The sequence below is a fragment of the Pempheris klunzingeri genome, chromosome 11, assembly GCF_042242105.1.
Source record: "Pempheris klunzingeri isolate RE-2024b chromosome 11, fPemKlu1.hap1, whole genome shotgun sequence".
In the NCBI taxonomy this organism is placed as follows: Eukaryota; Metazoa; Chordata; class Actinopteri; order Acropomatiformes; family Pempheridae; genus Pempheris; species Pempheris klunzingeri.
Window position 1 is genome coordinate 18,931,347 of NC_092022.1, and position 16,876 is coordinate 18,948,222.

The 16,876-nt window shown below is 39.3% G+C and overlaps 1 protein-coding gene across 1 annotated transcript; it reads left to right on the top strand.

Annotated features, from left to right (window-relative positions):
- Positions 1 to 1,883: 1,883 nt before the first annotated feature.
- On the top strand, positions 1,884 to 16,146 carry nfascb (neurofascin homolog (chicken) b). The gene is made up of 27 exons (XM_070840274.1): positions 1,884 to 1,937; positions 2,908 to 3,029; positions 3,124 to 3,229; positions 3,342 to 3,532; positions 5,163 to 5,285; positions 5,450 to 5,668; positions 6,459 to 6,570; positions 6,751 to 6,938; positions 7,020 to 7,151; positions 7,251 to 7,394; positions 9,052 to 9,163; positions 9,273 to 9,436; positions 9,547 to 9,694; positions 9,829 to 9,953; positions 10,035 to 10,136; positions 10,274 to 10,471; positions 10,897 to 10,967; positions 11,088 to 11,310; positions 11,535 to 11,650; positions 12,713 to 12,923; positions 13,036 to 13,158; positions 13,534 to 13,707; positions 13,884 to 14,015; positions 14,101 to 14,170; positions 14,831 to 14,842; positions 15,081 to 15,116; positions 15,238 to 16,146. Exons 2-27 carry the CDS (start codon positions 2,954 to 2,956, stop codon positions 15,467 to 15,469), a joined length of 3,540 nt encoding a protein of 1,179 aa, XP_070696375.1. The 5' UTR covers positions 1,884 to 1,937; positions 2,908 to 2,953; the 3' UTR covers positions 15,470 to 16,146.
- The last annotated feature ends 730 nt before the right edge of the window (positions 16,147 to 16,876 follow it).

Sequence of the window (16,876 nt, forward strand, 5' to 3'; positions counted from 1 at the left end):
CCAAACACTGCTGTGCCTCACAGAGCTGCTAGCAAGGCTGTAGACTTTTATTCTTGTTACAGGATGCTTTTCAGATAATGTTTTGTTGCTGTTCTTTACTGTTACCTCATCATAAAGTCTGAGTCAGAGCGCTCAGGTTTTTGAGGCAATAACGGTTTGATTGCACAGTGGTGATGACTTAATGTAGCACAGTGTCCTGCTCAGCAGGAGCTGCTCTCCAGCCCCTCCCTGCGTTCTCCCCCATGCGGTGACGTCAAAGTGCAAATGATAGGTGCTCTGAGTCTGAACAGGCAGCTTGTTTAGTTGAATACTCCCTCCCACATACCATCTGCTCTTACCCGAGCCCTGGACACACGTGCCAAAGGAGACCCGTGAGCATAGAGACCTTCTTGTCGTCACTGAGCGGGCTCTGTCCGCCTCTCTGCCTCTTCACTGTGCAATCTGGTGCATGGCACTGATCACTGCTCACTGCCAGGCCTGCTTGGGACTAATGTATGGGGGGGAAAAGCCCACTCTGAGAGCCAAGAAGCTCAACATACCCCTTCTGCTTTTGTTATCTGTGTGAGGCAAGTCAAGTTGTGTTTCAGCTGGGAACACGGAGAACGGGATCAGAGCCAGAGGGTGCAGAGCATCAGCTACAGAGCAATGAGAGTCGAATTATACTTTTTTCAAATGTGAATGAAAATATGTTAAATCATTTATGATCAGTAATGCATTTATACAAACTTTACACTTTTAAGTATTATTAGACTTGCAAATACAACTCTTCATCACCTCATTTTACCCTCCACCCCCCTTACCAAACTATTGTTTAGCCCAGTCAGTGCTGGTTTGTATATGCAGCCCTGTGTGGATGCCTGAAAGCCTACACAGGTCAGGACTCTGTCGACAGCCGTGAGATGGCTTTTGTTTAACACAAATGCAGCTTCTCCTGCGCCTTGGCACTGTTTCCAGACAATAATACTGCTTCCTCCCCTTATAGGATTTTCTTAGCTGAATGGTAATGACCTTGTCCTGCTTTGAGGATATGCATATTAATGGCTGAGTGTAGAAAATGGCTTTCACAACAAAGAGGATAAGTTCTAATTAACATTTCACAAAATTGGGCAAAATTGGAAAACAGAAAATACAAGAAGTGTGTGGAAGGAGTTAAGCTGTATTATTTCATATCACAAAGGGTAACAGTAAAAAGTAATTGCCAAAATGTCAATAAAAACGTTTTGAATGTCGTATATTTCCAGTCTTTGTCAGGACCATTGTGCTGCAGTCATGTGATTCGAAATTTGCTACATGTAGAATTCACATGAGTGAAACAAACATTGCTTTCATACTCTGCTCTCCAGCTCTTCCCAGTCAACAATAAAGCCCACATTTTGATGGGATCAAAACCAACTAGAATGCAAATTGATTGTACAGCATATGGGTTGTTTTGTGCTTTCTTTTGGCCCAACTAAACTGATTATGTTCACACAGGACCAGGTCAAAGAAAACATTATTCAGCCATGAGAGAGAAGAATTGCTTGAGAGAAATATCAAAATAACTGTTGGCGTGATCAGTGCAAATCATTTCTGTGAACTTCAGTTTGTTTATTGTGCAGGCAAACTTTGTGACTGTGTTTGATAGAGATTTTTTTGAATTATGAGAGCCTGGTCAGAACAGCGAAGTGGGAGATGAGTAGGTGGTTGTATGGCGCTCATTCATTATTCATTAGATGGGTGGGCAGAGTCTAAGTGGCAGTGACAGACAGAAACTCTATTACTGAAGTGTATCAACTCCTCGGGGGTTCTTGACCTGATATCTGAAGGACTGATGCATTAATTAATAAACAGAACAAACAGGAATAATTTTGTGGAGAAAAGTCTTTGGGATTATCGGTGTATTGGGAAGCAACAAAGATGGGGAGGAGAGAGCTCTGATTTGACTGTACATGGCAGAGGTAGGCACTGACAGCTTTGTATTGTTCATACTAACATGACTCATGGTTCATTACATATTTAAAGCACTAATGAGGCAAAAATATTTTGAAGAGGTATCTGATGAAACACTATCTGTACATGCACTTTACCTGTCAAACGTTCAGGTAGATCATTTTCACGGCAACTTGAGGTAGTTTAACAATGATAAACTATTCTGTTGGCAAACCTGATATGGCAGTGTGATCTAAGGATTAGAGATGTCAATGGTAGAAATATTTATGTACAATTACTCAAGTATTCTACTCAAGTACAATTTTGAGGTATATGTAATTCAGTATTTCATATTAGATGCTGTTTTACACCTCTACTCCACTATATTTCAGAGCTGATAGCTATAGTTACTTTTCAGATTGAGGTTTTTCATTGAAAATATTAATTTTGTTTCTAAAAACACATGTTGTTTCAAACCTTTTTGGTTTGTAAGTCTGTCCTTGTGGCCTCTGTGTCAAATGTTTCAGAAGTCTATGAGTTGATAGCAGAGTCACCAGCTGTAAGAGTGATTTCCTCCCTAAACTTCTCAGATGGTTTTATTTAATTCAATCTGTTTGCCACTGAAAAAGGTAAAAATGATCCAGTAATTTACAACAAAAGCAGAGATAAGTCCAAAAAATGAATACAAGTTTATTTAGCAGAATCTCTTTCCTCCATCCCATTAATGATCTCGAGGCCATTCAGATTTACCTTGTGACCCTTTGGAGTGAATGATAACTATTGCATCACTTATAAAGATCTAATAATTCAATATATAATAAAACAACACTCACGCTACTTAGTAATGCCACAATCTTTATATTGTGTTATTGCTGCTTTTATAGGATCTGAGTATGGAAGTTTCATTTACAGTAATTTGCTCTGTATTGTAACTGTTTGACATGACTATATTGCACATTAGATGTCTTCTATTATTTTTCATTTTTCATGGGAGAACAGGAGAGTTGGTGAAGAAAAGTGTTGCTGGATTTCATGCACTGTAAAGATGGGGACACTGGTTGAACCAGCGCTGCTGCTACTTTTGTGGCAAAGTGTTTGGGCTTTGGACATCCCTCTGGAAAGTGAGTCAGTAACTTAACTTGCATGTTGTAATTAGTGATGTGTATTGTCTTATCCTATCTGTTTCTAATACACTATACTGATTTACTTTTGCAGTCAGGCAGCCCCCAACCATCATAAAGCAGTCAATGAAGGAGCATATTGTCGACCCCAAAGACACCATGGTCATAGAATGTGAAGCCAAAGGAAACCCTCATCCCATGTAAGAGCTGGTGTAGCCCTGTGAACAGCTGTTTGCTAAAGCTGACATTATTGTCCGCAAACCACCTCACTGTTTTTACTGCTTTCTTTTTACTTGCTGCTCCCTCATGAAGTTTCTCGTGGAGGCGTAATGGGAAGTATTATAATGTGGCACGTGACCCTCAAGCATCGATGCGCAGGAGGTCAGGGACGCTGGACATCTATGCCTGGAACAATCCAGAACAGTATGAGGCAGAGTATCAGTGCATTGCCTCCAATGAGTATGGATCAGCATACTCCAACAAGATCAGACTACGACTATACAGTAAGATCAGTATTGGTGCTGTCAGAGAATCGGTTATTTGTGTACAGCCACCGCTGAAGTACCACTAAGAGGAGATGGAAAGTGACATTCATATGGACATTACTATAGAATAAAATGGCACTAGAAGACTTTTTCCATTAGTATCTCAACACTTAAGGTCTCATTCAATAAAACAGGTTTTTTTTTTCATATTTTCTGTAGGGGAGACACTGACTTTTTGTGTCAGCACATGTAACTCAGTGAATTCTTGTGTTGTTAGAGCTCTAAGAGACAAAGTACCCTCAAAGTGCCTCACTTCATTTGACGCAGATTTTAGAATATATACAGTCACACCCCTATCAGTTTTTCTCAACCACTTGGCATGCTGAAAAAAAGGAGTAGGATAGAGAAACTGGGCACAATTAGGGTCATGGGCAATTGTCTGCAAATTGTCAGCAATTGGATGGCAAGTTGTAGCAGCGTGGTGGTTTGATAATAGAATAGATACTGGCTCACATTTTACCAAAGAGACTACCGTCTAATAAATTATTATAAACTTCAGTATCAGTATTCAAAATATACACTTTCTTATTTAGTTAGTGTTTTGGCTTTGAATCTGCATATGTCTTCACACAGCTATGAAATGTTACATGTAAGGTGAGGAAGGAAGTGGTATTACATTAAATTGGATCACATGACTCTTAGGTCATCTATTCTTGGTGAAAATTAGTTGTTACAACTTCCCTTTGTTACAACCATCCCAAGTCTCCCCTACAATATGCTGTGTAGTAATTTGAAATGATTCACAAAGATCTGCAATTCATGTGCGCTAACTTGTGGGAATTTTCTGCTTCCTACTTACTGTTCTCTCATTTCATTTTCTCATTCATTACTCTTCACTGAATAGTGAATATTACGCAGATTTTTTAAGGATTAAGGATTTTTTAAGACTGGTTGGATTCTGTATTTTTTAGTAACAAATCTCATGAAAAGATCAAAAACAACAATGTGTTGGTCCATCTCTTAGTACTTTCTGACTTGCGTTGATTGTCAGCCCCAAGCCCATTTGTTCCTACCGAACAGGTAAATGGTCACAAATATATCCTTTTTATTTTTTTTTTAAATGCTAAATAGTTTCAGTCGGCCGCTGTACTCTGTACATGTAGATGTTGTAAATGTTACTCAAACAGGAGAAAATAATGCATTTGTTGGGGACTATTTTCAGCTGTGCAATTGACGCTTAGTGACGAGAAGACAGCAGCAGGAGGATGGTTCAAGATAAACTACAGTGCTCATGTTTCTCAAATGAAGGATCATGTCACTCAGTGGAATAATGTCATTGATGTTGTCCAGTTTGTGGACAGCAACGGAGCTCTAAGGCAAAGAGGAATAAATTGTATTAGGTTACACAGGTAGTAAACATCAGTAGAATCAATTCATTGTTGGTTTTGGTCTTTTTATGATTTATGATTTATTGACAATTTTTAATATCCTTTCAGATAAAATACACTTTCATCTGGTGATTTATTAGCTTTTTGCAATCAAATCATTAGATAGTAGAGAGCCCAATATCAGCCAGTGTGTTTGTGCTCAAATGTAATGAATGTGTGTTGTCATCAAACAACAAAGCCTGACCTCTGTATTTGTGTAGGAGCTCCTGTGTGGCCAAAGGAGATTCTGGAGCCTGTAGTGATCAGCGCTGGCTTGCCTGTGGTCCTGTCCTGCGACCCTCCACCTGGGCCGCCAAAACCTGTTACCTACTGGATGACCAGCTGTAAGTGTCTCCCTAAACTGACATGTCTCTTGTTATAAAAGTTTGGATGAACGCACCTCAAGAAGGAGAATGACTCACCAACCAAACAAACTTTCAAGAATTCCAGCTGTTGATAAGTGTTTCCTGTAAGCTGTCTTTATTTTTGACACCATGTTTAATTTTAGGTTCATATGCGAGACCTTTCAACTGGCCCATTCAGACAGCTTTCCCCACCATGCAGCCTGTGCGGCAGGACCGCAGGGTGTCCATGGGAGTAAACGGAGATCTGTATTTCTCTAACGTCCTGGTCAATGACTCTGCTGCTGATTACTGCTGTAATGCGCGCTTCCCCTACAAGAATGTCATCCAGCAGAAGATGCCTGTTGTTGTTAAAGTGCTAACAAGTGAGTATGATTGTGTGTTCACTGTTTGCAGTTCCTAATGTCTGGTTTCTAGCCATTATCTGATCTTTTTGGCCACATGTTCACATTTATTTTTCCAAATCTGTGCTGCGTGGGTACATTTCAGAAATGGGCCTAACCTCAAACCACAGCAAATTACTAAATGCAATGGATGTAAAGGAAACAAATAATTCAAGCTGTTGTTTCAGTTTCAGATGGATTTGTGGATCTGTGACAGGAGTCATGGCAGGGGTCATTGGCTTGTTGTTGATCAAGTTTCTGTTCTTACTTTGTGTAGTAGCTTCAAAATGCCCATAAAAATAGTAAAAATAACACACCAGCACTTTAAGAAAAACACATTGGAAGATATTAGATCTGAATTCATATATTCATGTTAACTTTTCCCAAAACAGATATGCTTCATTAGCTTAATTTGTTGTTTTCATGTTTATATATCTGATTCCTCCAACAAAACATTTCTTGGTAACTGAATTGGAAATGTGTAAATATAACATTGGATACATACTATGGAAACACACATGTGAAGGGTTAAGGAGTATTATAATTTGGACAATGGTTTCAAGATATACGTTAGCACACTAGTATGGTCTGTTCTGTTCATTTACACTAAATTAACTTTTTCTAACCAAACAGAGACAATTATAACAATCATTTCTGATGTCTTTTTTCCATTGACTTTTGTGATTACTGTACTCACAGACTGGACCTTTTTTTTTCTTTTTTCTGTATCAGCGTCTTGACTGGTGTGTGTGTTGGTCTGTCCCCTCCGCAGCTCGTACAGTGGCTGAGGCTGCCCCCACCTGGCTGTCTCCCACAGGCTTGTCCAGCTCCATACTGGTCCTGCATGGGGAAGAGCTACTCCTGGAGTGTATTGCTGCAGGCATGTGAGTGTGAACTCAAGATCACAAGATATTCTGCAACCTTTTTCTTTTTATCATATATTCAACCCTGGGGTTTCATAAAGCCACAAACAGTTATGTGTCTGTATATTTACTGTTAAGTGTAATTTTGACTTTGTTTTCATGAAAGTCATCCTGTGTTAAGCCTTGTTTATCATCATCAAGGCCAACTCCTCATATTACATGGACCAAGGATGGTGAGGACCTGACAGTGACTTCATCCATGAAAGTAAAGAACTTCAATAAGATGATTCAAATCCCAAAAGCGGCTTTTGATGATGCAGGCGAATACGTCTGTGCTGCTACCAATAAGATCGGATACATTGAGCACACAATAACCGTCAGGGTCAAAGGTTGGAGACACTTTCAGACACATGTTGTGTTTTCTTACTGCACAACAATGTTGAAACAACTAACATACTTGTATTTAACAGCGGCTCCATTCTGGTTGGAGAAGCCAACCGATTTGATTTTGGCCCCTGAGGAAAATGGACGCTTGGTGTGTCGTTCTGATGGGGTTCCTCGTCCAACAGTCAGCTGGTTCATCAATGGGGAACCAATCGAAAGTAAGTTCTTGGAGATCAGGTCCAAAAGCTGTAATAGTAAATCTAAATATTATCCTCCTCTGCTGTATTTTTCATTTATTTGTGTTGTTTTTTTTCCAGCTGCTACACCACAGCCTAACAGACAGGTTTCAGGAGAAACACTGACTTTACGCAGCGTGACTGCTGTAAACAATGCAGTCTACCAGTGCAACGCTTCCAATCAATATGGCTATTTACTGGCCAACGCTTTTGTCAATGTGCTACGTAAGTTACCACTCTGTCATCCTTGACATTTACTGGGTAAAACATTGTTTTATAACAAACAATGGTTTGCCAAGTCATCAACAATTTGAAAAAAAAAGTATATATATGGTATAGTAAAGCATATTTCAAGCAGCCTTCACATTTTAGTCTCTACACACAAATACATTATCAGTGTCATGAAAACCAGGCGAGAATGAGCATTACATCAGTTTTACAGTCTTAAAAATCAAGTAAGGCGTTTTGAAAATGTTTTGAAATTGAAATTTTAAGATATCCTACTGTTCATGCTTTTGATAACTAAAATGCATGTATGAAAATATATAGGCATTTAGAAAAGTGGAGGTTTCCTGGCAAAGTTTAAAAACCCCTGCTGTAAAATATCAAATGCCATGTAACAAAATACATAAAGCAATAGCTAATCCATGCACTATTTATGTATAACATGGAATATTAATACTAAATAGGCAACAAAGTTAAAAAATAAAAAGGTATTGTTTAGTATGAGTTTAACACCTAAAAACCCTGTGAATGTGCTTCATCTATTTGAGATTTGAGCAACAGTGACCAAGACCCCCAATATCACTAGATTCTGACTTAAATGATGCTACATCTCCTGAATGGCACATGGAAGTACAGGACCTCACCTTCGAACCAATATAAAGAACAGAGACAAATCAAAAATACGGGACTGAAATGACTAAAACAGTGGCAGAAATGAATGTGTTCATCCTTGATATTCCTGTCCATACTTGTACATTTCACATTTTATTTTATGATACATAGTGTAAATATTCCGTAATGTAAATATTCCATAGTGTAAATATTTATTTATCATCACAGCACATATTTATTTTGCTATTGCTTTATTTTCCAATGTTGCTTTTATTCACTCTTTCTTGTCTATAGTTGCTGCTGTAACATGTAAATTTCCCCCTATGGGGGATCAATAAAAGAAGTCTAAGTCTAAGTCATATAGGTCACGACAAGATTTTGGCCTTCTTGTACTGAGTTAACACGGAGGGAGGAATCCATCCTGGAAAAGATACCACCTCCTCCACTGGCAGTAGCTTCAGTATGCCATAATGTAGACTTGTGTATTGACAGAGTACAGAGCAACTCTTTCTTTTGCCCCACCAATTTAATTGCTCTTTTTCTATTGACCTACACACAAATCACAGAGGTCAGTGAGAGGCATTTGCAAGCTAAAATGAATTAACTACTGTTGTGGAGACACTAAATTGTGTTTTATTCTTGTACAAGAAGAGCGGACAGTTCACACAGAGACTGTAGTCTCTGCCGAAGCGTGAGCTCCTGAGAGTCTCACACACAGGATATTTATACAACACAGTGTGTGGGGTTTATCATCATGACGTACACCAAAACTTCTTATTTGGTGAGTACAGTTTTGGGCAGAGATCAGTTTGACCCACTACAGGAGGAACCTGTAGTTACGTACAGTTGCTACAGACACAATCAGCATATCCAAGAAAAGCACTATCTGCAAACATAACAGTGCACAGTCAGCATGTGACAGCAATGTTTCCATTACACTACACAAGACGTACAGCAGACAGTGCAAGTTAAGGAAAAATGGGTACACAAAGAATATAAATGACATATTTCATAATGAAATATATGATTATGAATGTTTGTCTAGATGCAACGCCACGTATTCTCGGACCCAGGAATGAAATCCTCAAGGTGACAGAGGGCCGAAGAACATTCATAGACTGCCGCTACTTTGGTTCTCCAGTGCCTGACTTACGATGGTGAGGGCATGAGTGAGTTTATACATCAGCGAACAGTGTGTGTGTGTGTGTGTGTGTGTGTGTGTGTGTGTGTGTGTGAGAGTATAATTTCATGGGTCTGCTCACACAGGTCCAAATATGGACAGGGGAATCTTGAAGGAAACCGTTTTAAGACCCACAGCAACGGGACTCTAGAGATAAAACGTATACAGATAGAGGACCAGGGAACTTATCTGTGTATAGTCAGCAACATCGCAGGAAGAGATGAGAGTCAAGTCCGAGTAGAGGTCAAAGGTTGGAGTCATACTGTTTCACACTAAAAATCTTTAGCAATGAAATTTTACACAAGTAGGCTACTGTCTAACTGTGATCCAATGTGTTTTTCATATATCGTTTCTTCTCAGAACCCACTTTAATAGTCACAAAACCACAGAGTATGAAAGTGATCCGTGGAAGTGATGTGCGCTTTGACTGTGTTGTAAAAGCAGATGTCACAACTCCAGTCACAACCTCTTGGATGAAAGACAAAAAGTTGGTCACTCTTGGCTGGAGGTAGGGTTTTGTGAATAAATTCTACAGAGCTGCAAATTGTGAATATATATATAACTACTTTTAATCAAATATTTAGTGTGAGTCAATGAGCGTCTACATCTCATCAGCTTTATTCACCTGTATGCAATCCTCAGAGTCTCTCTGGATGAATCCAATCTGGTCATCACTAATGTAAACAGACGCGATGAGGGCAATTACACCTGTGTTATCAAGAGTGAACTGGACCAGAAGTCTGCCTCAGCACGCCTGTTGGTGATGGGTATGACATGTCTAAAGTAAATATTTCCTCAACCATATGGCATTTTTGGCTTGTTAATTATCCATGTCTTTCTGAGCATAGACCGCCCAGATCCCCCCACCAACTTGGAGCTGTCAGATCCATATGAACGTAGTGTAAGACTCAGTTGGGTGCCAGGAGACAGCAACCACAACCCCATTACAGGTAAAAGGCCATTCAACTATAATTCCTAACTCATAGAAATGAATACATTTTGTAAGTATTATAGTTTTTAAGGAATTCTAATTGTATTTAACAGACATTCATGGGCCTATATTTTTACATGTATTACTTGGTTACAGAGTACTTGGTGCAGTATGACGATGATGACTGGTTGCCTGGAAAGTGGAGAAACCTGTCAACGTACCCAGGGAACCTCAACTCTGTCATTCTGCATCTTTCACCTTTCACCTACTACGAGTTCCGTGTCATTGCTATAAATGAAAATGGAATGAGTCGCCCTAGCCGTCCATCGACACGCTTCCAGAGCAGCGGTGCACGTGGGTTTGATGCTCCTGAAATACACACTTGCGGTCAAAGACAGTATGAAAGTTACCAAACAGCCATATGTGTGGCACATTTGTAAGGAAGAGTGTGACATTTCGGGATATATGCCACTTTGTTCTGCTGCAGAGAGTTACATGTAAAAAATCAATACCATTCTCACGTCTGTCTGAGAATATGAAGCTATCAGCCTGGAGACTGTTAGCTTAGCTTAGCATAAAGACTGAAAGCAGAGGCAAACAGCTAGCTTAGCTCTAATTTTATGCTATGGTATGTTAACATGTCCTGGCAGTAGCTTCATATTAAACCTATATACGATGACAGTGGTATCAACCTTCGTGACAAGAAAGCAAACAAGCGAAATGTTGAATTATTCCTTTAAAGCTAATGATCTTACCACCGCATCTGTTTTCCTGTACAGCCCCAGATGTCATTCCAAGGAACTTAAAGGGCGTAGGTACATGGAGGAATAACATGGAGATCAGCTGGGAGGTAACTGGGACTAAAGCCATCAAAATTTGTAGCACTAATATTTATCTTGACTGTTTTGATTTTTTAATTTCTACGACAACGTGATCAACCTATGCTGGTTGCTTTTATCCATGCCTTCAGCCTCTGACCTACAGAGAGTGGAACGGGCCCCACTTGAAGTACCTGGTGTGGTGGAGGAGGAGAGATTCCCGCGAGGAGTGGAAGAACGCAACCACTAAATGGCTGAAATACTACATCTACGATGCAGACACCTTCACCCCTTATGAAATCAAAGTTCAGGCTGTCAATGACTTTGGGCTGGGTCCAGAGTCTCCTGTTGTTATTGGTTACTCTGGAGAGGACCGTAAGTATCTCAATCCACTGCAATATGATATATAGATGAGTAGCAAAGAGAGGAAAAACATACAGCATTCAACTTAAAGAGTCTTTGTAAAGTAGGGTAGGTGTGCTCTACTGCTCAAAACATCTTAGTAAACCACTTGGTAGAAAACAAGTATAACACATATCATTAGTGTATTCTGTTATGTCTTGGGGCCACGTTGTCCTTCTCACGTGTGTTTTCCCCAGGTCCTGTAACTGCACCCCTGAACCTGAGAGTGTCTGATATCCAGAGCACTCAGGTAACCGTGCACTGGGACTCAGTGACACGCAGCTCTATGATGGGAGAGCTGAAAGAATACAAGGTGTGCCTATTATGACACTATTATCATATGTTTATGTTGATAGACAATAGAAACTGACATACTGTACTTTATACTGTACTTTTGAGAGTCCACTCATGACACAAAAGATAGATAACAAGATAGATAAAGAAGTTTCAGTTGATGTTATAGTTTTGAAAACAGCAATAACTTGTAATGTTGTTTGTTTTGTGATGGTTTCTTACTTAATATTTACTTAAACAATTGTTTATTTGTCTTCATTATTAACACATTAAAATATTGGTGTTGTATAGCATTTGACTATTTTTTTTGGAAAGTTATAATATTTATTTGATGTATTACTTATTTGTATTTGTATAATATATTGACACTATTAACCTGATATTTCCTTCACATTTCCTTCATATAAGACTTCCAAAAGAAATGTGTTTAGTTTTTCTTTAAGAAAAGGAAGATATTCCCAGTCCTTCCCTTATTTTATAGAGCCCATCCATCTTTTATAAGCCCTTTCTCTTTCCTTTTCTTTATTCGTCTCCCTTGATTTTGACAAACAGAATGACATAGTATGCTGTTTCTCATATCAAGGATATTCCTATCAGTGATTGATGTGATAATTGGCTCAGCTGTTTGAGACCCGACTTCCCCCCTTGACTGGTGGTGACAGCCTGTGGCTTTAGCAGAAGTTAGTTGTGAATTTGATGCCTGGTGAAGGCATCACAACTCACAACAGCACAGTTCTGACAGTAACTTTCGAAATTACTCGACAGCTACTTTATGGGCGAATGCCATGTTCACAACACGCTTTATACAAAATGACAACAACATATCACGTTTCTTCCTAATAGGAGCTCCCAGCCTCCCTCTAAGAACATGATAACATGTCATACAGGCAGTTATTTGGCTCACTGAATGTAATGCAACCAGTATGAAATGATAGAAAGCATACATACTGCATGTATGAATACATATTGATACCTCAAATTTAACAGACATTGTGCAGGAACTCAGCCTTGTTACCATAAATAACAATCTTGTGCTTGCAGCAGAATCAAATTAATGGGTGTGTTGCTTCTTGCCTTTCAGGTCTACTATTGGAGGGACAGCAGCCAGCTGAGGTGGCTGAGGGTCAACAGAGGGATGAAGTCGAAAGTATTTCCAGAGAATGGTCCAGAGCCCTCTGGGGTCCTCATGGGCCTCATCCCTTATAGCAACTACAAGATGTATATAGTGGTGGCTAACAATCGATACGAAGGGCCACCGAGTAATAATATACACTTCTCAACACCTGAAGGAGGTAAGAAAAGTCACTAATTTGCCATCAAAAGATCAAGACAACATCAATGTCCTCTTCAAAGCACATGCAAAGGTTTATGTGTGTTGTCTCCTGCTGTGTTTCTGGTTTGTAGTACCATCTGCTCCCAAATCCTTCAGGATCCAACAGCGACATCTGGACAGTATTTATGTCGACTGGGACCTGCCAGCAGAACCCAACGGTATCATTACTGGATATTCCCTCAAGTACCAGACAGGTACGCCAGCCAAGCATTTGAGACACTCTCAAATACCTCTGGAGATTTTTCTGCCTTCACAGACTACACTTTCAATGAATAATGTAATATTCTGCTGTCCTCCCATGAGGATCAGCTTTCATAACAGAAAAGGAATGGTTTATTTCACTAAAGCTGATAAAGGTTTCTCCATGATACTTAAGCCCACATTTCAGTAGCACATAATAGTGCACTTAGATACGCACTCACAGGCCAAAATACCACAGAAGTATATCCTCAAGAGGGTAATGAACACTTGTTTAGTCTCTCTCAGAGCATGTGCTTGATGGCTCAGTTGTGAGCACTCTACCAGCATCAAGAGCCCTCCTCACTCACTGAAACATCCTCTCTTCACAGTAAATGCCACCAGGGGAGAGGAGCTGCGAGTTGAAGAGTTCCCTCCAAATGTAACAAGTTTCTCAGTCCGACGATTCGACCGCTACACTCGCTACAGATTCTCCGTGGCAGCACGAACTCGGATCGGGATAGGGGAGTGGCACACAGAGGAGTCACTCCACTACACCACTGAAAGTAATTTACTACTGGCTCCATGCATCAACACATTTGGTGGTCTACCAAATAAACACTTGTGCTGAGTAGATGACAGCATATACATATATATATATATATATATATATATATGTGTGTGTGTGTGTGTGTGTGTGTGTGTACTTATTTGTGTGCATATGCTTGTGTGTGTGTCTCAGTTTACGCTCAGGACCAGGTGGACATCTCCACTCAGGGCTGGTTCATTGGGATTATGTGTGCTGTGGCTCTCATTGTGCTCATCCTCCTTATAGTCTGCTTCATCAAGAGGAGTCGAGGGGGGAAATACCCAGGTACAGTGGTGACTCCTCGTGTTCTCTGATGTCCAATAAAATCACGCTGTATTGGTTATTACAGTGATGCCTGTTTTAATTTTAGTGCGGGAAAAAAAAGACATTTCATTAGAGCCGGTGGATGATAAAGATCAGGAGGGATCATTTGACTACCGGTAAGCATGACAGAGGCTAGCCGGTGAGATATAAACCAATAAGATTAAACACACTTAACTGCTACCATAAGAGAAAAATTGGATCATGCAACATCTTATCAAGTTATCAGACTGCACAGTCTTATCTATTAAACTATTCCAAAATGCAATTAAAAGTTTCCAAGGTGTGTTACATCACCCTTTAGTATTTATATGATGGCATGGTAATAATACTCACTGAATAGATCATTGTGTTTCCCATAACACCGTACAGGACTATCAGTGTTGAAAACCATAACAGTAGCTGTGTATTTACATCCATTTGCTCTGTAGCTGTGCATCAGAGGCCAATTTGGTGAATTAAAGATGCTCTGTCGAGTTATCTTTGAAACAAAAACAAGTGCGTTTACATTCAGTGTCACTTATCAAAGCACACTGGGTGTATTCTTGACTTCTGACAAATGACCTTCCTTCACTAAAATATTATGTGCCTTTAATTTTTTTAATCAAATTTTAGCACAGTGCTGCACAGGTACAAATCAAATCTGGTTAAAGTATTTATGGTATTATTTATGATAACTCATATTGTTTTTTTCTGCTTTTGTTTCTATTTACTCTACTTTCTAAACCTTTATTTTTCCCAAACCTCAACCCTGTTCTTTTCCCACTGAACCACTCAAGGTCTCTTGAAAGGTATGAAAAGAACTAAATATTGACACATTGACACTATTGACATTGAAACTGTACAATCCTGCATGAGATGTTATTTATTCATTCGTTTACGTTTACAGTATGTAACTGACAGACATTTAGAGCTATAAATAATATATTAGAGAATATTGAAACTGTTCAAAGCATTTTATGTGGATCAATTAAATGTTCTAAAATTGTTTATCATGTCATACAAACTTAAACTGTCTTCATATTTCAGGATAGCACGTGTCTCTACTCTGCCTTACCCGCGGCGGTACGTACATGTACATTTAGAATGTATTGATACATGGAGTTGAGTTTTATCCTCGATCTTTTTTGTCTGTTTAGTGCTTACAAAGTGCACCACTAATGTCAGGTTTTTATGTTTTGTGTAGCGAGGAGGAAAGGGGGCTTCAAAGAGGCCAGCCATCTATGGAGGCAATGATGAAGCGATCAGACAGTGACGACAGTCTGGTGGACTATGGTGAAGGAGGAGAGATACCATTCAATGAAGATGGCTCGTTCATTGGCCAGTACACAGGAACCAGGAGAGATGTGAGGGAGTTGGACTTTGGTGGAGGTCTGGAGCTCCACTCCCCAATGAATACCATCTACTCCCTGGCATAAAAGTCAAAAATCAAACCTGAAGTCGTCCTGACTTCAGGTCAACTCTTTGTCATGTGACTTTAGCGTGCTTGTGCCTTCCACCTTAAACTAAGAACTTGTGGTGCTTGCGGTTTGTCTGTAGGAGGGAACAGCAGGAGATTGAGGTGTTGTTACCCTCTGAGTCTCTGCAGGCAAAGCAACGATGATGCATATGAAGAAGAAAATGGTGAGATAGACAGGACAGTGCCAGAGATCAGAGGCTTATTCATCTGACGAGAAGCAAGCTTTACCTTTTGTGTTTCGTATTGCATTTCCTGTAAATAAAAATGCTGTCTGTTTGTGGGCGTGCATATGCATGAGTACACACACATGTTCAGTTGTCCGGTCAATGGAGTGAGGCTGCACATCCGAGGAGACAGAAGTTTCAGTTTATCATGTTGATAAAAGCAGTTGCAAGGACAAACTTAACTACCATTATCACATCGTTTTCTTTCAGCTAATTTCAATAATGAGATTTGTGTTATTTTTGTATGTTGACTGTTTGAAATAAGGACTCTGTATCATACTATCACGGTCAAAGCCACAATATAATACCTGAACTTAGATGGCCTCCTCTTTGTTCAATACACTGGTGTTGAAAGTACAATGTGAGAGTATAAAGGCATTGTTGGTAATAGTTGGAAGGATAATAAAAGATGTCCAGGGACTAATGATTTATCTGCATGGTCAGTTTGCGAACTGTAATCTGATGTGACGTCAAACTTGAGGAATCAGCAAGCAGCCATAAACCAGCTGTAAAATCAGAAACTGCTCATGTGTCTCTATGAACTTAACTGTCTCCCCATTTCACTCACTATGGAGATGGATAGAAATCATTAACCTTGTTTAAACAGCTTTAGTTTATTTGACTCCTAACATCATCAGTGTGTTACCACAGTTATGTCCTCAATGTAAATAAAGTGAAAATATTCATTTCTAGCAAGTTTGACTCTGAATGTTGCATTCAGGTGCTCTATTTCCTAATTTTAAATTAGTAGTTTATTATTATTTGAATATAATTATTAGAATTAGTTTTAACACCAGGTTTTAAATCAGGGTTTGAATCACAGAACTGTATACTTAATTTACTGTAAAAGTTTAAAGGAAATTTGAACATTTAGGGAGATATGCTTATTCCCATTTTTTTTTTTGCAAAGAGTTAATTGAGAAGAACAATACCATTCTCATGTCCAATTATGATACAACCACTAACTTAGCTTAGCCTAACAACTGGAAACAGTGGAAACAGCTAGCCTCTGTCCAAAGGTAACACAAACCATCTATTGCTGCCTCTAAAGTTAATTCATTACCAAGTTTATATCTCTTTTGTTCAATCAATATAAAACTTATGTTGCAGATTATTTTCTTGGCCAAGACCTGCAACTTCCT